Here is a 23,637-nt window from a genome sequence, read left to right as displayed (position 1 = left end):
GTGACTTTATTAACTCAAACTGGTGTGAGGTCATGTGATGACATCACAGAGGAAGTCACATGACATCACAGAGGAAGTGAACAGTGTGTTTGGTGAATGAAGAGAAATGATTGTGTGGTTGTTGTTTGATCGTCTGATCCTGAACCTTTCAGAAGTCTGTCTGTCTCCAGCTGATAATACATCTGTCCCTGTAACCATGGCGGCAGACTGAAGACGGAACATGGTGATGATGATGATGATGATGATGATGATGATGACCATCTTTATAATGATGACAGTTTCAATAACCTTTATTGACACAGACGAATCAGACTCTGTCTCTCACCTTCGTCTTCACAGATGAAAAACCTTCATGTTTGTCCTCAAAGACAGAGACACATCTGTCCCCAGAGACACTTGTAGGACCAGAGACTGTGTGTGTGTGTGTGTGTGTGTGTGTGTGTGTGTGTGTCAGCAGTGTGTGAGCATCAGGCTGATCAGGAAGTTCAGCTGAAGGACAGACGGCGTGCAGACGGTATTTATTTACCTGGCCGTCGTCAGTTTCCTGTCAGCAATGTTTTCCCAGAGTTCTGTCTGATAGGCGCAGACTCTCGTTTCATCCACCAGGTTCATCACACCTGTAGACCATGGGCCAGACCAGATATCAGTACCACTCAAGTACCCCTTTAACACCAAAGCAGTTCCAGTGCTGGTTCTGGGCCAGTGCTTAATTTGGAACCGGTTTTCCTGTTTCGACCGACAAAAGAACTGCCTCTGGGCCAGAAAAACTGGTTCCAGAGTGGCACCAGTTCTTTGCTGGACTAGAAGAAGGAACCACATACGTCACGGGGAAGGGGGCGGGGTTATTGAGCCACTCAGCCGCTGCAATGCTGGAGGCGATGGTGGACGAAAGCATAACGCTGCCGCAAACGGACCCCGGTAAGTTTCTTTTCGAACATTTTCACCTTGCACACTTTAGTTTTACCAGTTTCTTCAGATAACAGCTGTGTCCCAATTTAGGCCCGCGTCCCTCGGAGGATGTGGTCCAAAATTGGGACACAACTATTGTTTGTGATGTCTGCTTGGCTTAGTGTTAACTGATTAACAGGTTGGCCTTGCTAACATTAGCTAACGTTAGCAAGTTACTTAGCCATGGGCTCACCTACCAGCTCCGCTTTCAGTTGGCTAAACATTGTATAATGTGTAGTGGACGAGTCACTGTTTAAAGCGCTGTTTTTCATGTGGTCTACAGAGTTATCTGCCATCGAATAAGACGATGCTAACTTGGAGCTAACATCGCTACTCCACTGCTGCTGGCCAACACCGTCCAGCAGCTCAGGTCAAAGCCACCAGACCAGACCAGGTAAGAGTTGTTGTGCTGTTTATCCAGTAGTTTGTCTCACCAGACACTATGCAGACATGGAGATATACCTAAAAGTGTGACTTGATAATATAAATATGAGCTGTGATAAATGAACAATCATTCATACTCGATCTCCTACCACCCATGACTGCTGTCATTGAACAAGGGCAGCAGTCATGCTCCAATCAGCAATACTATGCACATTTGTCACTGTTACTTTTATACCCACATCCTGATTTCAATATAGTGTGAGGTCTGTGCACTGTGTCGTAAGACTAGTGCTGATTGTTGAGCTGACATGTTTGTTACATTGTACTGCTGAACCTGTGTTCATCTGCTTATGACTTAATGACAGACTTTTAAACTGATTCTTCTATTCTTGTACAGAGGGAAGAGGAAGCAACACAGAGCTGCTTGAATACCTGGAGAGGGCAGACAAGAGGTTCTTGCAGCACAGCAAGGACCTGAATGATGCCCTGCTGCAGAAGCTGGAGACTGACACCAGTGTGTTTCTTCATGGGAAGCTTTAGTTTTGCACATTCAATGCACAGTTGTCACTTTTATCAATACCATGTTTTTTGTATTTAAATAAATTCCTTTCTAAAGAGACATGTCTGCTTCTGTATGTTTTCACTTAATGATGTACAATTTAACTGTGTAATAAGTTCAAGTAAAGCTAGTAAAAACAAGTCAAGACCTCAACAGGTTACCCATTTATGATGTCATAAATGTCTTCAGTCACTGTGTTTATAAAGAAATGAGACCATGACAGCCATAATCATTTCTATGAATTTATTGAACAGAAGGATGAAACAGTATTGGTGACATGAAGTAGTCCAGCAAACACAGGTAAAAGGAGTCAGGTAATCAGCAACAAAACAGCAAAAACAATGGAGAGTAGCAGCCATAACATGTGCAGCATACACAACCAGAACTAAATATAACAAACATTTGAATGGCAGGTTTTTAGGAGGCACCTCCACCGTCCTTTCAATCCCCCAAAAGCCATTTCCACAACCAACCGTGCACTGCTTAATCTGTAGTTATAGGTGTGTTGTTCAGGGGTCAATCTGCCAGTGTCCGCAAAGTGCTTCATGAGCCAGCTCTGCATGGGGTAGGACAAAAATGTATAGGTAAATAAGCATGTTGAGTGGAGAGTGATCAATACTACAATTAATATCCATCATGCTATTTAACCCTTATGCCTCATTTAATAAAGTTTTGCTTGTATTGAAAAATAAATGTGTATGCACATGAGTGTCTGTACATTAATGTGTGTATGTGCAGATACATACAGGGTCTTGCAGATCTGCATTCATAGCATGTGAATGTGCTGTACATTTAATGTATGAGGAAATGTACAGCACATTTGAAGTGTAATATATCATTCTATTGAGTTTATTACGTTCTATTGATGCCATATATATATATATGAACACAGCCAAAATTATCAAGAAAATTAAGTGACAAACCAAGAATGTTCTTAGTGAGGCATATGGGTTAAGAAAATGAGGTTAAACATAAATCACTGACTTGTATTTTCATACAGTTTGTTTACATACATTTCAAATAGTAAAGTTCATTTCACAGAGCTAAGCATCCTCTTTTGTCCAGCTGAAACTACAATAAGCCCTCAGTTGTCTAAATAAGTACACAACACATAACTTTACACATTTGCATTGTGAATTAGCTGTGCTCTGCCAGCTAACGTTAGCTTACAACAAAGGCTAACATAACAATCTTACATTCAGTGTTACTAAGAGACAAACCGTGTTAGGTTATTACCTGTCTTCTGGAACGTAATTGCCGTCCATACAAATCTAGTCGAGCAGCATAAATACAATGTATCTGCTGTGTTTGGATGCCGATGAAGCCTCATAGAGCCAGGAGTAACAGCTGCACAAGTACGTGGTCCGCCATTGTTGTTGTTGTTCGACGTAACTGACGTATACAGTAACGCAATGACGTGGCACCCTAACCACCTCGAGCCGTGGAAAAGCAAACTGGTTCTCAGCTGGTTCGCAAGTTGAACCAAGTGAGAACCAGCACCAGCTCAGCACCAGCACTGGAACTGCTTTGGTGGAAAAGGGGTAAAGGAGGTAAAACCTGGTAATAATTGATGAAAATGTCTGTAGATGATATTGTGGTGAGTGGCAACTGTGTCACAGTAACCAGCTCATGAAGTGAACCTCCCCTAAAGTAAATTGCATTTCAGACGCTGGTGCATATCCTGGTTTAGTCTCATGGTCAGGGCTTTTTTCAGTGTTTTATAATATTGTGTTTGGTGTCATTTTAAAGGGGACCTTATTGGCTCTCATTCAAGCCCAATTGTGAATCTTTCTGACTAATATTGAGGTAACTGAAACCCTTTAAACAGTCAATGATACAAATTTTTTCACAATATCCGCCTATATTATATGTTTTCTTTAAACCCAGTGGCATTAAGAAACATCAGGGACACAAAACTCAGAAACTGGAATACTCACAGGATTCCCAAGTACCTGGGGTCATAGAGGGTTTCAAATGCCCTGTGGCATTTAGAAACTCGAGACCTTCTCTTCCCTTTTGCGTGCTCCAGTGATGCTCAGGAGGCTGTAGGCCTTGCATAATGATCTTGCTGCAAAGCCTCTGCTCCCCACTTCAATGGACATGCACTGTGCACACAACCCCCTTCTGCGCCAATCCTCCACCAGCTCTGTATACTTCTCCTTCTTCCCTCTGCTAGCATCCTCCGTCCTCTCCTCCCAGGGCACAGATGGACTCAGCAACCACCCTCAGCACCTAATCATGGCGCCAGCGGTAGCAGCCTTCACCAAGTGCTTTGTGACAGCTGCTGAGAATGTGCTCCAGAGTTCCTCTTCCTTGGCACAAGGTGCATGCTGGTGTTTCTGTCTTGCCCCAACAGAAGAGGTGAGATGGGCTGGGCAGGATGTCGTATACTGACTGGATGAGGGACTTGATGGATTAAGGTTCAGCCTTCCACAACTCGGCCCATGAGATCTTTCTGTCTAATGCTTGTTCTCATCTAGTCCATTTCCCTGTTGCCTCAGTCCCACCATCTGGCTTGCACGCATCTCCTTGACCCCTGCTCGCACCTTCTTTTGGACCAGGTCCCACCTCTCCTTGCCTTTTAGATTGCTGTAGCTGGTTGTTGAAATACTACCCAATCCTGCACAGCCGGTTGCCACAGATCCCACCAGAGCTCTGTGACAAAGCCTTGACTCCACCTGCTCCACAGCCTCCTGTGCCCTCCACTTCCTCCCCTTCCTCACCTCAATGTCAGCTTGGGAAACCTTCGGACCACTGGATTCCTTGTACTGAAGCACCTCCCTCGTTCGGCTGACCTTGAACTCTTCACAGAGGCTGCTGATGGGGAGTACCAGCATGTTCGTGTTGCTATAGAGGGCGATGCTACTCAGGCTTTTGGGCAATCCCAACCACCTTTGGAGGTGGCTGCTAACCCTGCTCTCAGACCCTTTGACAGTGGAGAGTGAAAATTCATATACCAGCAGTGGCCACAATATCGTAGGAAGGATTTCATGCCGGGGCGGCAGTAGCTCAGTCCATAGGGACTTGGGTTGGGAACTGGAGGGTCGCCTGTTCGAGTCCCTGTCCAGACCAAATACGGAGCGCGGACCGCCCGGGGCGCCTGACCAAGGCAGCCCCCTCACTCTGACATCTCTCCACTTTGTGCATGTATAGGTCCTGTTTGTGCGTGTGTGTCTTTCGGATTTGTGTGTAATTGACAGCAATTGAATTTCCCCTCAGTATATAGAAGTAAACTATATAAAAATTAAATAAAAAAGAAAAATATATATATTAAAAAATGCTGGTAAATCCAGGCTTTGCATTTTCCTGGTAGGCCCAATTTGTCAGTAGCTGCCAGCCATCCCTCCGGTCCTTGGTTTGCTGCTCTAAAGGAAGCCGTGTCCTTTAGGGTGCAGTCAAAGACTTTCCCGAAGCTCTTCACAGGTTTCTCTGGAGAATTTGAGTTCCTCCATTGGAAAAGTGAAACTGGTCTGTCACCTTCCCTCTTCTCAGAACCGAGGACCTTGATTTTTCTGCCTTGAAGCACATCCAAGCCCACGTGATTAGCTTGTCCTAGCCTCGGAGAATCCATCTGCTTCCCGAGACTGACACAGTTGTTATTGTCAGATCATCCATAAAGGCTCTGATGGGGGGTTGCTGAACTCCGGACCTGGTTTTGGGGCCATTACATTCTGTTTCAGCTGACTTCACCAGCGCATTCATGGCCAGAGCAAATAGGGTCACTGAAATTGTACATCCAGTGATGATACCTTTCTTGAGCCGATGGTGGTCAGATGTTACTGTCCCAGATGTGAACCTCAGATTAAAGTTGAATGAATGAATGGATGAACTTCATTTGTATAGGACCTTTCTTGCACAAAATGCAGCACAAAGTGCTTTATAATTCAGATGGCAGAGACAAACAGCAAAGAAATAAATCCATTCAATTATACAACACTCATTCAAGGAGAAAAGAGAAGAGTAAGTAAAAAACAAACAAAAAAAAACATATATATATATATATATATATATATATATATATATATATATATATATATATATATATGAACATACAGTACAGGCCAAAAGTTTGGACACACCTTCTCATTCAATGCGTTTTCTTTATTTTCATGACTATTTACATTGTAGATTCTCACTGAAGGCATCAAAACTATGAATGAACACATGTGGAGTTATGTACTTAACAAAAAAAGGTGAAATAACTGAAAACATGTTTTATATTCTAGTTTCTTCAAAATAGCCACCCTTTGCTCTGATTACTGCTTTGCACACTCTTGGCATTCTCTCCATGAGCTTCAAGAGGTAGTCACCTGAAATGGTTTTCCAACAGTCTTGAAGGAGTTCCCAGAGGTGTTTAGCACTTGTTGGCCCCTTTGCCTTCACTCTGCGGTCCAGCTCACCCCAAACCATCTGGATTGGGTTCAGGTCCGGTGACTGTGGAGGCCAGGTCATCTGCCGCAGCACTCCATCACTCTCCTTCTTGGTCAAATAGCCCTTACACAGCCTGGAGGTGTGTTTGGGGTCATTGTCCTGTTGAAAAATAAATGATGGTCCAACTAAACGCAAACCGGATGGGATGGCATGTCGCTGCAGGATGCTGTGGTAGCCATGCTGGTTCAGTGTGCCTTCAATTTTGAATAAATCCTCAACAGTGTCACCAGCAAAACACCCCCACACCATCACACCTCCTCCTCCATGCTTCACAGTGGGAACCAGGCATGTGGAATCCATCCGTTCACCTTTTCTGCGTCTCACAAAGACACGGCGGTTGGAACCAAAGATCTCAAATTTGGACTCATCAGACCAAAGCACAGATTTCCACTGGTCTAATGTCCATTCCTTGTGTTTCTTGGCCCAAACAAATCTCTTCTGCTTGTTGCCTCTCCTTAGCAGTGGTTTCCTAGCAGCTATTTGACCATGAAGGCCTGATTGGTGCAGTCTCCTCTTAACAGTTGTTCTAGAGATGGGTCTGCTGCTAGAACTCTGTGTGGCATTCATCTGGTCTCTGATCTGAGCTGCTGTTAACTTGCCATTTCTGAGGCTGGTGACTCGGATGAACTTATCCTCAGAAGCAGAGGTGACTCTTGGTCTTCCTTTCCTGGGTCGGTCCTCATGTGTGCCAGTTTCGTTGTAGCGCTTGATGATTTTTGCGACTCCACTTGGGGACACATTTAAAGTTTTTGCAATTTTCCGGACTGACTGACCTTCATTTCTTAAAGTAATGATGGCCACTGGTTTTTCTTTAGTTAGCTGATTGGTTCTTGCCATAATATGAATTTTAACAGTTGTCCAATAGGGCTGTCGGCTGTGTATTAACCTGACTTCTGCACAACACAACTGATGGTCCCAACCCCATTGATAAAGCAAGAAATTCCACTAATTAACCCTGATAAGGCACACCTGTGAAGTGGAAACCATTTCAGGTGACTACCTCTTGAAGCTCATGGAGAGAATGCCAAGAGTGTGCAAAGCAGTAATCAGAGCAAAGGGTGGCTATTTTGAAGAAACTAGAATATAAAACATGTTTTCAGTTATTTCACCTTTTTTTGTTAAGTACATAACTCCACATGTGTTCATTCATAGTTTTGATGCCTTCAGTGAGAATCTACAATGTAAATAGTCATGAAAATAAAGAAAACGCATTGAATGAGAAGGTGTGTCCAAACTTTTGGCCTGTACTGTATGTGTCGTTCCCTCACAAACTGCCGTGAACTGTACGGTGACGTGCACCTACAAAGTCAGTGGAGAGAACGGCGCTGGGGAGAACCAATCACATGTTACTAAAATAATAGTAGAGCCAATCGATGAGCAATACGAGGTTAGAGGCGGGACGTATGGTAGACACCAATGATTGTTAACCCTTTGTGTACCATTTTGAGCGGACGCCGACAGCCAGTGTTTATATTGGTAGGGACAATACAGAAGGGGCTGAATATTGGTAGGGACATGTCTCTACCGTCCCTACCCAATCCTACGCCTATGCCTACAGCCTCCTGAGCATCGCTGGAGCGTGCAAAAGGAAAGCCATCAGCAGAGTCTCAGAAGCTGCAGAGAAGGCCTCAAGGTGGCTGTGGATCATTAGGGATAAGCAGTGGGCTGATGCTTCTTGGACACAGGCCGGTCATTGATTACTCCCAGTCGGGTCGCCTGGTGAGGGGTCTGAAGTTGAAAGACACGAAACCCTCTATGACCCCAGGTACTTGGGAATCCTGTGAGTATTCCAGTTTCTGAGTTTTGTGTCCCTGATGTTTCTAGATGCCACAGGGCTTAAAGAATATAATAGCTACTATAATATAATTGTGAAAAATGTGTATCATTGACTGTTTAAAGGGTTTCAGTTACCTCAATATTAGTCAGAAAGATTCACAATTGGGCTTGAGTGAGAGCCAAGAAGGTCCCCTTTAAAATGACACCAAACACAATATTATTAAACACTGAAAAAAGTCCTGACCATGAGCCCTAAACCAGGATATGCACCAGCGTCTGAAATGCAATTTAATTTAGGGGAGGTTCACTTCATGAGCTAGTTACTGTGACACAGTTGCCACTCACCACAGTATCATCTATAGACATTTTCATCAATTATTACCAGGTTTTGCCTCCTTGAGTACTGACAGATAACATTTTGGGCTCTGTGTCTGCAGCTGTCCACCTGTAGAATCCACTTAAGGTAGTTTAATAATGATACATTTTATTTGTAATGTTCTTTTCATTAAAAACAAATCTCAAAGTGCTACAGAGGGCAGTGCAGATATGCTGTGCTAAGAGTTAAAAACAGACAACATGATTAAAAGGTAAAAAGGTAAGTCTTTATGTTTAACCAGTGCAGAGTTGCAGCCGACCTGCAGAGGAGCACTCAGCTGTGGTGGGGTGTATTTCCTGGAGCTTCAGGTCATAGTCAGTGTTCAAGAGCGGAGCTTGGAAGACATGTTTCAGTCAGGAAAATCATGACTTCTTGCAGTCATGATGTTCCTGTCATCTCTCCTGACAGAATCAGGGGCTGTCCACACCAACACGGGTATTTATATAACTGTGACTCTTTTCTCAGGGTTCGGCCTTTCATCCACACGTAACCGCAGTTTTGGGCCCCTGTAACCGGAGTTATTTGTAACCGGAGTCCAGGGTGAACTTTTTGGAAAAGTCCGGTGTCAGCAGTCATGTGTGGACAGGATAACCGCAGTTATTTTGTCTCGTCTCCATTGTATGACATCACAGTGTGCGACGTAAACAGAAAACAGCTGTGTTATTACGCGATCCAGTGTGTGCAAGAGACGATTTGAGGATGGACCTAAACAAAATACTGCTGCTATTTAGCAGCATATCAGCACTTTGTGGCTGTATCATACAACTAACGCTACTCAACCACATCCAGCAACTGAGGCACAAGAGTGTGCTATTACGGAGACTGCTCCTGCTGCATAATAGTACACTTGTTGTTGTTTTTCTGGTAATGACATTTTCCTGCCTTCTGATTGGCTACAATGGCCTTACAGTCAGGAGTTACATCGCCACCTACTGCTTTGGCATGTGTATTACATTGCTTGATAGTGGAATTTGCGGTGTCATGTGGACGGAGATATTTTTATTACACCACTCGTATGGACGCAGATTTTTTAAAAACTGGAGGCCAAAAAAGTTTGGTTTTAAAAATACCCGCGCTCGTGTGGACTAGGCCTCAGAGTAACCAATATATTTCTGTTGTCATCACTTCCTGTTCTGTGTCTGTCATCATCACTTCCTGTTCTGTGACGTGACGTGTGCAGAACGAGTCCTCTGATGGGACGCTGTCACATGTTGTTATGTTTCAGGACTAACTGTGATTCTACCACTGAAACTTTCCTCTGTGTGTGTGTGTGTGTGTATTTTCAGAGGAAGACGAAGGTCCATTATCAGGTCGCTGTGATCATTAATTATCTGGGTCACTGTATCTCTCTGGGAGCTCTGCTGCTGGCCTTCACTCTATTCATGAGACTCAGGTAACCTGTCTGTTTGTCTGTGTGTCTGTGTGTCTGTCCGTCTGTGTGTCTGTGTGTGTGTGTGTCTGTGTGTTTGTGTGAAATGGCCAGGGCTTCTTTTTTGTTGGATCTTCGCAGGAGGAAAGTCCCCCTGGCCACTGCAACCCAGAACAACTTCCTGGGCTTCAGGAGGAAAGATTCTGGGAAATTGGACTCACAGGCCAAAGGCTTTGGGGTCTGGTCTGATTGGCCTGACCTCAATGACCTCTGCAACCGGACAGGAGTTGAGCTAGAGTGGTCTCAAAACAATGGACAGGTGGATATGCCCATCACTGATGAGCTCATAACTGACTCCTCTGTGGCTGTAGTGGCCACTATTAACCAGCAGGGGGTGAACATCGAACTGCTTAGTGACACTGCACAAAAGGCCCTGCTCAGTATTAAGCAGACTGAGGCCAAAGAACATTGGCGTGGACTAAGACTGCAAGGAAAGTTAGCCTGTCTCGATTTTGTTGATCATTCTACCTCACATTCAATGTACAGAAATGCTGCTATTGGTGAGGATGTCTCAAAATTTACCATCAAAGCAAGATTGCAGGTATTGCCAACTAAGTATAATCTGTCAACCTGGTACCCAAGTATGCATGAACCATTTTGTTTAAATCATGATTCTGAACAACTTGAATCAACTGCACATGTTCTAAATGGGTGTCATGCTTACAAAGCTCTGTATATTGCTCGTCATGATCGCATTGTTGATCTAATATCTGAGGCTGTGCAAAAAGCTTTACCATCAAGCGCTGCAAGTTATAAAAACTTGAGAGTGTTGCCAGGTTGGTTTGACCTGGATTATGACATCTTTGCCAACATCCCCAGTACACCTGACATTGTTTTTGTTGATAGCCGCCACATGGAGGTCCTGATTTTGGAAGTAGGCTGTGTGTTTGACCTGTACATGGACCAGGCTTTCCATGACAAATATTCAAAATATCAACCATTACTCCAAATCATAACAAGTCTTGGTTACAAATGCAGATTCTCTGTACTCATATTTGGAAGCCTGGGCCATGTGTATAAATATACCACTAGTGGCCTGAACATTGCTGGCATATCTAAGTGCAGAGTAAAAAAGATTGCTAAATTTTGCTCTGTTTCTGCTGTTATAGGCAGCTTGGCTGTATGGAGGAGAAGATGCTATGTATTTCCATGAGTGACCAGTACTGTCTTCTTGACCCCTTTTGTATTTGATTCCCTGCCATATTTAATGTAATTGGTGGAATCAAATAAAGAATTCAAATGTGTGTCTGTGTGTCTGTCTGTCTGTCTGTGTGTGTGTGTGTGTGTGTGTGTCTGTCTTTCTGTCTCTCTGTCCTCCTGTCCCTTGTCCTCTGTCCCCTGTCCAATGTCCACTGTCCCCCTGTCCTCTGTCCCCTGTCCACTGTCCTCTGTCCTCCTGTCCCTTGTCCTCTGTCCCCTGTCCCTTGTCCTCTGTCCCCTGTCCCCTGTCCTCTGTCCCCTGTCCACTGTCCCCCTGTCCTCTGTCCCCTGTCCTCTGTCCCCTGTCCACTGTCCTCTGTCCTCCTGTCCCTTATCCTCTGTCCCCTGTCCTCTGTCCTCCTGTCCTCTGTCCCCTGTCCAATGTCCACTGTCCCCCTGTCCTCTGTCCCTTGTCCTCTGTCCCCTGTCCTCCTGTCCTCTGTCCCCTGTCCACTGTCCCCTGTCCAATGTCCACTGTCCACTGTCCCCCTGTCCCCTGTCCACTGCCCTCTGTCCTCCTGTCCCCTGTCCCCTGTCCTCTGTCCTCTGTCCTCCTGTCCACTGTCCCCCTGTCCTCTGTCCCCTGTCCACTGTCCTCTGTCCTCCTGTCCCTTGTTCTCTGTCCCCTGTCCCCTGTCCCCTGTCCTCTGTCCTCCTGTCCTCTGTCCCCTGTCCAATGTCCACTGTCCTCTGTCCTCTGTCCTCTGTCCTCCTGGTTGCAGGTCCTCCCTTACTGTCTCCATGGTGACCATAGTGACACCACCAATCACATATGATGGCATCTGTGACATCACAAGGTCTCCAGGTGTGAGACAGGACTGAGAAACGTGACATTTCTGTCCAGAAGACGTTGATTCTGTCCAGAGACATTTCTCAGAAGAGAGGAGAGTTGGGACAGGAAGTCAGACTGACGTGTTCACAGTGTGTGTATTACAGTGTGTGTACTTCCTGTATGTGTGTGTGTGTTACAGGAGTATCCGCTGCCTGAGGAACATCATCCACTGGAACCTGATCTCTGCGTTCATCCTGAGGAACGCCACTTGGTTCATCGTCCAGCTGACCATGAACCCTGCTGTCACCGAGAGCAACCAGGTACACTGTCACCATGGAGACCAGCTCCTCACAGTGATGTTACGGTGACGTCACCGTGTGTAGGAGCCCGGTCTGATCCTCCCCCCCCCCCCCTCAGGTGTGGTGCAGGTTGGTGACAGCAGGTTATAATTATTTCCATGTGACGAACTTCTTCTGGATGTTTGGTGAAGGGTGTTACCTGCACACCGCCGTCGTCCTCACCTACTCCACCGACAAGCTCAGGAAGTGGATGTTCATCTGCATCGGCTGGGGTCAGTTCACCTGTCTGTCTGTCTGTCCACCTGTCTGTCTACCTGTATACCTGTCTGTCCTCCTGTTCTCCTGGTACTTTACCTGTCCACCTGTCTGTCTACCTGTCCACCTGCCTGTCTATCTGTCCACCTGTCTGTCCTCCTGGTACTTTACCTGTCCACCTGTCTGTCCTCCTGTTACTTTACCTGTCCACCTGTCTGTTCTCCTGGTACTTTACCTGTCCAACTGTCTGTCCTCCTGTTCTCCTGGTACTTTACCTGTCCACCTGTCTGTTCTCCTGGTACTTTACCTGTCCAACTGTCTGTCCTCCTGTCCTCCTGGTACTTTACCTGTCCACCTGTCTGTCTACCTGTCCACCTGCCTGCCTACCTGTCCACCTGCCTGCCTACCTGTCCACCTGCCTGTCTACCTGTCCACCTGTCTGTCCTCCTGGTACTTTACCTGTCCACCTGTCTGTCTACCTGTCCACCTGCCTGCCTACCTGTCCACCTGCCTGCCTACCTGTCCACCTGCCTGTCTACCTGTCCACCTGTCTGTTCTCCTGGTACTTTACCTGTCCAACTGTCTGTCCTCCTGTCCTCCTGGTACTTTACCTGTCCACCTGTCTCTCTACCTGTCTGTCCTCCTGGCACTTTACCTGTCCACCTGTCTGTCCTCCTGTCCAACTGTCTGTCCTCCTGTCCTCCTGGTACTTTACCTGTCCACCTGTCTCTCTACCTGTCTGTCCTCCTGGCACTTTACCTGTCCATCTGTCTGTCTACCTGTCCACCTGTCTGTCCTCCTGGTACTTTACCTGTCCACCTGTCTGTCCTCCTGTCCTCCTGGTACTTTACCTGTCTGTCCTCCTGGTACTTACCTGTCCACCTGTCTGTCCTCCTGGTACTTTACCTGTCTGTCCTCCTGGCAATTTACCTGTCCACCTGTCTGTCCTCCTGTCCTCCTGGTACTTTACCTGTCCACCTGTCTGTCCTCCTGTCCACCTGGTACTTTATCTGTCCACCTGTCTGTCCTCCTGTCCACCTGGTACTTTACCTGTCCACCTGTCTGTCCTCCTGTCCACCTGGTACTTTATCTGTCCACCTGTCTGTCCTCCTGTCCACCTGGTACTTTATCTGTCCACCTGTCTGTCCTCCTGTCCTCCTGGTACTTTACCTGTCTGTCCTCCTGGCACTTTACCTGTCCACCTGTCTGTCCTCCTGTCCTCCTGGTACTTTACCTGTCCACCTGTCTGTCCTCCTGGCACTTTACCTGTCCACCTGTCTGTCCTCCTGTCCTCCTGGTACTTTACCTGTCCACCTGTCTGTCCTCCTTCCACTTTACCTGTCCACCTGCCTGTCCTCCTGTCCTCCTGGCACTTTACCTGTCCACCTGTCTGTCCTCCTGTCCTCCTGGCACTTTACCTGTCCACCTGTTTGTCTGTTTACAGGTATTCCATTTCCCATCATCGTGGCGTGGGCTTTCGGGAAACTTTACTACGACAACGAGAAGTAAGTCACATGATCAGAGTCATGAACATGTTCCTTTCCTCCCCTCCTCTCCTTGTGTCCTAGTCCCTCACACCTGAAGTGGAGTAGAGGAGGAAAGGAAAGGACACAAGGAGAGAGGAGGTGAAACAGGAGGAGGTGATGGAGGAGCAGAGCTGGTGTGATTAGTGTTTGTGTTTTGATTGACAGGTGCTGGTTTGGAAAGAAGGCGGGTGTTTATACAGACTACATCTACCAAGGTCCCATGATCCTCGTCCTACTGGTACCAACACATCCAGTCCACCTTAAATACATCCAGTCTGCCTTAAATACATCCAGTCCACCTTAAATACACCGACTCCACCTTAAATACACCGACTCCACCTTAAATACATCCAGTCTGCCTTAAATACACCCAGTCCACCTTAAATACATCCACTCTACCTTAAATACACCGACTCCACCTTAAATACATCCAGTCTGCCTTAAATACACCCACTCCACCTTAAACACATCCACTCCACCTTAAACACATCCAGTCCAACTTATACACACCTAGTCCACCTTAAATACATCCACTCCACCTTAAATAAACCCACTCCACCTTAAATACATCCAGTCCACCTTAAATGCATCCAGTCCACCTTAAACACACCCATTCAAACTTCAATAAATACAGTCCACCTAAACACATCCAGAACACATTAAATACATACAGTCCACCTTAAATACACTCAGTTCACCTTAAATACGTCCACTCAACCTTTAATACATCCAGTCCACCTTAAACACAACCAGTCCACCCTAAACACATCCACTCCACCTTAAATACATTCACCCCACCTTAAATACAACTAGTCCACCTTAAACACATCCACTCCACCTTTAATACATCCAGTCCACCTTAAATACAACCAGTCCACCTCTATATATAATCAGTCCACCTTAAACACATCCACTGCACCTTAAATACATCCACTCCATCTTAAACACACCCACTCCAACTTTGATATAACCCAGTCCACCCTTAAGAGAGGTGTAGAGATGTAAAGCTTTAGAGATACAGACTTGTCGAGATAGAGAGGTGTAGAGATATAGAGCTGTAGAGTACAGAGCTTTAGAGATATGTAGTTGTAGAGATAGAGAGGTGTAGAGATATAGAGCTTTAGAGATATATAGTTGCAGAGATACAGGGTTGTAGAGATATATAGTTGTAGAGATACAGACTTGTCGAGATAGAGAGGTGTAGAGATATAGAGCTTTAGAGATACAGACTTGTCGAGATACAGAGCCGTAGAGATATAGAGCTTTAGAGATACAGACTTGTCGAGATACAGAGCTGTAGAGATATAGAGCTGTAGAGTACAGAGCTTTAGAGATATGTAGTTGTAGAGATAAAGAGGTGTAGAGATATATAGTTGTAGAGATACAGACTTGTCGAGATACATGGTTGTAGAGATACAGAGCTGTAGAGATACATGGTTGTAGAGATACAGAGCTGTAGAGATAGAGTTGTAGCGTTACAGAGATGTAGAGATACAGAGATGTAGAGATATATAGTTGTAGAGATACAGAGCTATAGAAATATATAGTTGTTGAGATACAGAGCTGTAGAAATATATAGTTGTAGAGATACAGAACTGTGGAGATATAGAGCTGTAGAGATACAGAACTGTGGAGATATAGAGCTCTAGAAATATATAGTTGTAGAGATACAGAGCTGTAAAGATGCAGAGATGTAGAGATATATAGTTGTAGAGATACAGGGTTGTGGACATACAGAAATGTAGCGATATATAGCTGCAGAGATACAGAGCTGTGGAAATATAGATCTGTAGAGATTCATAGTTGTAGAGATACAGGGTTGTAGAGATACAAAGATGTAGCAATATATAGCTGTAGAGATATAGAGCTGTAGGAGATATATGTTGTAGAGATACAGAGTTGTAGAGATATATAGTTGTAGAGATACAGAGCTGTAGAAATATAGAGCTGTAGAGATATAGAGCTGTAGGAGATATATGGTTGTAGAGATACAGAGTTGTAGAGATATATAGTTGTAGAGATACAGAGCTGTAGAGATTTATATTTGTAGAAATACAGGGTTGTAGAGATACAGTGATGTAGCAATATATAGCTGTAGAGATACAGAGCTGTAGAGATATATAGTTGTAGACATACAGAGCTGTAGACATATAGAGCTGTACAGATATATAGTTGTAGAGATATAAAGCTGTAGAAATATAGAGCTGTAGAGATATAGAGTTGTAGAGATACAGAGATGTAGTGATATATAGCTGTAGAGATACAGAGCTGTAGAAATATAGAGCTTTACAGATATGTAGCTGAAGAGATATAGAGTTGTAGAGTTATAGAGCTGCAGAGATACAGACCTGTACAGATATATAGTTGTAGAGATACAGAACTGTAGAGATACAGAGCTGTACAGATACAGAGTTGTAGAGATATAGAGTTGTACAGATGTATAGTTGTAGAGATACAGAGCTGTACAGATACAGAGCTGTACAGATACAGAGTTGTAGAGATATAGAGTTGTACAGATGTATAGTTGTAGAGATACAGAGCTGTAGAGAAATAGAGCTTTACAGATATGTGGCTGAAGAGATATAGAGTTGTAGAGATATAGAGCTGCAGAGATACAGACCTGTACAGATATATAGTTGTAGAGATACAGAACTGTAGAGATACATAGCTGTACAGATACAGAGTTGTAGAGATATAGAATTGTACAGATGTGTAGTTGTAGAGATACAGAACTGTAGAGATACAGAGCTGTAGAGATACAGCTCTGTATCTCTACAGCTCTGTATCTCTACAGAGCTGTAGAGATACAGAGCTGTAGAGATACAAAGCTGTAGAGATATAGAGCTGTACAGATGTATAGTTGTAGAGATACAGCGCTGTAGAGATACAGAGCTGTACAGATATATAGTTGTATATATACAGAGCTGTAGAGATATAGAGCTGTACAGATGTATAGTTGTAGAGATACAGAGCTGTAGAGATACAGAGGTGTAGAGATATAGAGCTGTACAGATGTATAGTTGTAGAGATATAGAGCTGTAGAGATATAGAGCTGTACAGATGTATAGTTGTAGAGATACAGAGCTGTAGAGATACAGAGGTGTAGAGATATAGAGCTGTACAGATATATAGTTGTAGAGATACATAGCTGTAGAGATATAGAGCTGTACAGATGTATAGTTGTAGAGATACAGAGCTGTAGAGATATAGAGCTGTACAGATGTATAGTTGTAGAGATACAGAGCTGTAGAGATACAGAGCTGTAGAGATATAGAGCGACTTGTTCTGTGTTTTGCATTGTGGGAGAACAGCATCAGTCAGAATCCAGTTCTCAGTAATTTCCTGTGTGAAGGATCTACAGATTGTGAACCTGCTGAGTTCCTCTGATCTGTCTCTGCTTCTCCTCAGATCAACTTTGTTTTCCTGTTCAACATTGTCCGGATCCTCATGACCAAACTGAGGGCATCGACCACCTCAGAGACCATCCAGTACAGGTACGAGGTCAGACACCTCACAATCTCTGTGGAGACGCTCAGGTGAACCAGGTTACTCAGGTTACCTGACCCTAAAGACTTTGTACTGTCAGTGTCAGTATCAAAGACAGATCAGGAGACTTCCTGGAGAACCTGACTTGTGTCCTTAGAGTTACAGGATTGATTGTAGGGCTGGACGATTAATCGAATTTTAATCATGATTTCGATTTTGGCTTCTCACGATCATAAAAACATTATAATCGAAGAAAAACGATTAATGCGCCGCACAGCGTGGCATGTATGTAAGTGAATGCATCTGTGTTATGTGCAGCAGCAGCAAGCGTGTGACGTGTGTGGATCAATAATATGTGGAGCGAGCGATTGAGAACATGGCAGAAAGGCAGCCTTTGGTTGAGAAGAAAGGTAGGACAACTTCAGTCATCTGTCATTGTCACGCTGTCGTGTCTGCCCCCCAAGGCAACATGAGCGGAAAAAAAAAGTCCAAAAAAATTAATAACTTACAAATTATGGCGAAAAGGTAGTTTCTTGCAACCCTAGAATTAAGATAAAAATATTCACAAATGAAAAAACACTTCTGGTTGCTGATAAGTAGTGTTTAACTTTTGATTTACCACTAAAAATTAAAACCCTCGGCGCACTGCAGCGCAAGCAGACAGATGCGCGACTCGGAGCAGCATGTGTCACTGACACCAGACCGGTGGAAAATGTCACCATCAGCATATTATTTTACATCAGTAAAATCTATTTTATCATTATTTTGAGTCACATCATTGAAAGAATTTAGCTGTCTGTGTTCAAGCAGGATAATAGGTCTTCATTCATTGCACGTCGGGCTTTCTATTTCCTTGTCGGAGATGGTGTTGTGTTCAAGGTCCCCCCCCCAAAAAAACGGGAGGAAAAAAAAGGCCAAATATTCAAGTTTTTTTTTTTCACAATCGAAGCCCGTGCTGTCGAACTTGGGTCAGCCCTAGTATTTATTTTTATTTATTGTTTTTATTGCTATTATTATTTTAATTTACTATTATTTATTTATTTATTTTACTTGTTTACTTGTTACTAACTTATTTCTGGCTGTTCTTTTAAGTTATAATTAAAGCTGAGTTTTGGTGGAGTTTTGAAATCAATGAATAAGCGTGTTTATTAAGCGTGATTTCAATATCAATCAAAATAATCGTGATTATTATTTTTGCCATAATCGTCCAGCCCTAATTGATTGTATGACATTGTGTTGTGTCATTATGTGTTTATCATCACCATTTCATGACTCCTGTTGTGGTGCTGTTTCTGCAGGAAGGCGGTGAAGGCGACTCTAGTGCTGCTGCCTCTGTTAGGTATCACCTACATGCTGTTCTTTGTGAATCCTGGAGGAGAAGATGAGGTCGCTCAGATTGTCTTCATCTACTTCAACTCCATCCTGGAGTCCTTCCAGGTCCACCTCATCTCTGTAGTAACCCTGACCCCCCCATTGCCCCCCGACACACACACACACCCACCCACACACACACACACACACACACCACCATCAGACCACATGTTATCAGACACATCTTAGTCTGACCCGTCATCACAGAGTGTTCGCTCATATCAGGAACAACAGCTGATCATTGTGTCACATGTTCTGTGTCACATGTTCTGTGTCACAGTAGACGACATCGAGCGCCGCGTCCTGACGGACGAGCATGTTATAGTTATTTTGGCTTTGTCCATCACTACGTCTCCCAGAGATCCGAGCTGTGAACATGGTGAAGTAAGAAGAGATGTGGTGAAAGATAAAGGTATTGTTAGAGCCACAGCTAGGTGGAGCTGCAGGTGGAGCTGTAGATGGAGCTGTAGATGGAGCTGTGGGTGGAGCAGCAGGTGGAGTTGCAGGTGGAGCTGCAGGTGGAGCTGTAGGTGGAGCTGTAGATGGAGCTGTGGGTGGAGCAGCAGGTGGAGTTGCAGGTGGAGCTGCAGGTGGAGCTGTAGGTGGAGCTGTGATTGATTGCTGCTGGTGTTTGTTCTTTCTTCCTGTTCCTGGACATCTGGTCCTCCTTCCTGATGACCAGGACTGAATGTTTGGCAGGTGGAGGAACTCTGACAGTATTGTTCTGTGGTGGAGTTGTTTTCCCAGCGTATGGGATGTGATGTCCGCGGAGAGGCTCTGGGCTGCAGGCGACATGATATTAGCAGATATATTTGGACTGTCATCATGGCCGCCGTCCAAGAGGATAAAAGAGGAAGTGACACGGAGGAACATGGTCATCTTAAATTCTGATCGATGGCTGCTGTCATCGACAGAACAGTGATAAGAGACACCAGTCTGTCCTCCACCAGGACAGTAATAGAGACACCAGTCTGTCCTCCAACAGGACAAATGTCTCTGTTACTGTAAACTTTACTAACAGGTTAAACTCTGCAGTGTCCTCTGAAGGATTCTCAGACACGTTTCACTGCATCGTCTTCATGTCCTCCTGAGAATGTGGCTCGTCTTTGGTCTGCAGATTTAATGTCTCGCACATATCTGGGATCACTGAGACTTGAAGACTGTAAGAGACTAAACATTGTCTCTGAACAGGAAGTAGTTTGGACAAATATGATGTCCTCAAATGGGGACAATGGGTTCATTTTTATAGCCATAAGTTTGTAATAAGGTATAAAACTGTTTTTTTTTCCGTTAAAGGGTTTTTTGGGGAGTTTTTCCTGATCAGCTGTGAGGGTCATAAGGACAGAGGGATGTCGTATGTTGTAAAGCCCTGTGAGGCAAATTGTGATTTGTGATATTGGGCTTTATAAATAAAAGTGAATTGAATTGAATTTATGTCATTGTCTGACAGAGTCCCAGCGTCCTCACATGAGACAATCACAAAGTCCCAGTGTCCTCACACAAGACAATCACAAAGTCCCAGTGTCCTCACACAAGACAATAATAAAGTCCCAGTGTCCTCACACGAGACAATAATAAAGTCCCAGTGTCCTCACATGAGACAATAATAAAGTCCCAGCGTCCTCACAGGAGACAATAATAAAGTCCCAGCGTCCTCACACGAGACAATAATAAAGTCCCAGCGTCCTCACACGAGACAATAATAAAGTCCCAGCGTCCTCACAGGAGACAATAATAAAGTCCCAGCGTCCTCACACGAGACAATAATGAAGTCCCAGCGTCCTCACACGAGACAATAATAAAGTCCCAGCGTCCTCACACGAGACAATAATATAGTCCCAGCGTCCTCACAGGAGACAATAATATAGTCCCAGCGTCCTCACAGGAGACAATAATATAGTCCCAGCGTCCTCACACGAGACAATAATATAGTCCCAGCGTCCTCACACGAGACAATAATAAAGTCCCAGCGTCCTCACAGGAGACAATCATAAAGTCCCAGCGTCCTCACACGAGACAATAATGAAGTCCCAGCGTCCTCACACGAGACAATAATAAAGTCCCAGCGTCCTCACATGAGACAATCATAAAGTCCCAGTGTCCTCACACGAGACAATAATAAAGTCCCAGTGTCCTCACATGAGACAATAATAAAGTCCCAGCGTCCTCACAGGAGACAATAATAAAGTCCCAGCGTCCTCACACGAGACAATAATAAAGTCCCAGCGTCCTCACACGAGACAATAATAAAGTCCCAGCGTCCTCACAGGAGACAATAATAAAGTCCCAGCGTCCTCACACGAGACAATAATGAAGTCCCAGCGTCCTCACACGAGACAATAATAAAGTCCCAGCGTCCTCACACGAGACAATAATATAGTCCCAGCGTCCTCACAGGAGACAATAATATAGTCCCAGCGTCCTCACAGGAGACAATAATATAGTCCCAGCGTCCTCACACGAGACAATAATATAGTCCCAGCGTCCTCACACGAGACAATAATAAAGTCCCAGCGTCCTCACAGGAGACAATCATAAAGTCCCAGCGTCCTCACACGAGACAATAATGAAGTCCCAGCGTCCTCACACGAGACAATAATAAAGTCCCAGCGTCCTCACAGGAGACAATAATAAAGTCCCAGCGTCCTCACACGAGACAATAATGAAGTCCCAGCATCCTCACACGAGACAATAATAAAGTCCCAGCGTCCTCACACGAGACAATAATAAAGTCCCAGTGTCCTCACAGGAGACAATAATATAGTCCCAGCGTCCTCACAGGAGACAATCATAAAGTCCCAGTGTCCTCACACAAGACAATAATAAAGTCCCAGTGTCCTCACACGAGACAATAATAAAGTCCCAGCGTCCTCACAGGAGACAATAATAAAGTCCCAGTGTCCTCACACGAGACAATAATGAAGTCCCAGCGTCCTCACACGAGACAATAATAAAGTCCCAGCGTCCTCACACGAGACAATAATAAAGTCCCAGCGTCCTCACACGAGACAATAATAAAGTCCCAGCGTCCTCACACGAGACAATAATAAAGTCCCAGCGTCCTCACAGGAGACAATAATAAAGTCCCAGCATCCTCACACGAGACAATAATGAAGTCCCAGTGTCCTCACAGGAGACAATAATAAAGTCCCAGTGTCCTCACAGGAGACAATAATGAAGTCCCAGTGTCCTCACAGGAGACAATAATATAGTCCCAGCGTCCTCACAGGAGACAATAATAAAGTCCCAGCGTCCTCACACGAGACAATAATGAAGTCCCAGCATCCTCACACGAGACAATAATAAAGTCCCAGCGTCCTCACACGAGACAATAATGAAGTCCCAGCGTCCTCACACGAGACAATAATAAAGTCCCAGCGTCCTCACAGGAGACAATAATAAAGTCCCAGCGTCCTCACACGAGACAATAATGAAGTCCCAGCATCCTCACACGAGACAATAATAAAGTCCCAGCGTCCTCACACGAGACAATAATGAAGTCCCAGCATCCTCACACGAGACAATAATAAAGTCCCAGCGTCCTCACAGGAGACAATAATAAAGTCCCAGCATTCTCACACGAGACAATAATAAAGTCCCAGTGTCCTCACAGGAGACAATAATATAGTCCCAGTGTCCTCACAGGAGACAATAATAAAGTCCCTGCGTCCTCACAGGAGACAATCATAAAGTCCCAGTGTCCTCACACAAGAAAATAATAAAGTCCCAGTGTCCTCACACGAGACAATAATAAAGTCCCAGTGTCCTCACAGGAGACAATAATAAAGTCCCAGTGTCCTCACACGAGACAATAATAAAGTCCCAGCGTCCTCACACGAGACAATAATAAAGTCCCAGTGTCCTCACAGGAGACAATAATAAAGTCCCAGTGTCCTCACACGAGACAATAATAAAGTCCCAGTGTCCTCACAGGAGACAATAATAAAGTCCCAGTGTCCTCACACGAGACAATAATAAAGTCCCAGTGTCCTCACAGGAGACAATAATAAAGTCCCAGCGTCCTCACAGGAGACAATAATAAAGTCCCAGCGTCCTCACACGAGACAATAATAAAGTCCCAGTGTCCTCACAGGAGACAATAATAAAGTCCCAGTGTCCTCACAGGAGACAATAATAAAGTCCCAGTGTCCTCACATGAGACAATAATAAAGTCCCAGCGTCCTCACACGAGACAATAATAAAGTCCCAGTGTCCTCACAGGAGACAATAATAAAGTCCCAGTGTCCTCACACGAGACAATAATAAAGTCCCAGTGTCCTCACAGGAGACAATCATAAAGTCCCAGTGTCCTCACAGGAGACAATAATAAAGTCCCAGTGTCCTCACACGAGACAATAATAAAGTCCCAGTGTCCTCACAGGAGACAATAATATAGTCCCAGTGTCCTCACACAAGACAATAATAAAGTCCCAGTGTCCTCACAGGAGACAATAATAAAGTCCCAGCGTCCTCACAGGAGACAATAATAAAGTCCCAGCGTCCTCACAGGAGACAATAATAAAGTCCCAGCGTCCTCACACGAGACAATAATGAAGTCCCAGCGTCCTCACACGAGACAATAATTAAGTCCCAGTGTCCTCACAGGAGACAATAATATAGTCCCAGCGTCCTCACAGGAGACAACCACAAAGTCCCAGTGTCCTCACACGAGACAATCACGAAGTCCCAGCGTCCTCACACGAGACAATAATAAAGTCCCAGCGTCCTCACACGAGACAATAATAAAGTCCCAGTGTCCTCACACGAGACAATCACGAAGTCCCAGCGTCCTCACACGAGACAATAATGAAGTCCCACCGTCCTC

At 44.8% G+C, this 23,637-nt stretch overlaps 1 protein-coding gene across 2 annotated transcripts in view; it reads left to right on the top strand.

Annotated features, from left to right (window-relative positions):
- Nucleotides 1-23,637, top strand: part of crhr1 (corticotropin releasing hormone receptor 1) — a 72,698-nt gene that overhangs the window by 29,612 nt on the left and 19,449 nt on the right. For both annotated transcript variants that reach the window (XM_033643818.2, XM_033643817.2), the window contains exons 6-12: nt 9,761-9,867; nt 12,075-12,195; nt 12,293-12,446; nt 13,874-13,934; nt 14,121-14,193; nt 17,364-17,449; nt 18,740-18,878. In XM_033643818.2, the coding sequence (XP_033499709.1) occupies nt 9,761-9,867; nt 12,075-12,195; nt 12,293-12,446; nt 13,874-13,934; nt 14,121-14,193; nt 17,364-17,449; nt 18,740-18,878 (741 nt within the window). The remainder of the gene's footprint in view (nt 1-9,760; nt 9,868-12,074; nt 12,196-12,292; nt 12,447-13,873; nt 13,935-14,120; nt 14,194-17,363; nt 17,450-18,739; nt 18,879-23,637) is intronic.

The sequence above is a fragment of the Epinephelus lanceolatus genome, chromosome 18 (assembly GCF_041903045.1).
Source record: "Epinephelus lanceolatus isolate andai-2023 chromosome 18, ASM4190304v1, whole genome shotgun sequence".
NCBI classification, from domain to species: domain Eukaryota; kingdom Metazoa; phylum Chordata; class Actinopteri; order Perciformes; family Serranidae; genus Epinephelus; species Epinephelus lanceolatus.
Note: the sequence above shows the minus strand (reverse complement) of the source record. Positions and strands in the feature narration are given on the sequence as shown.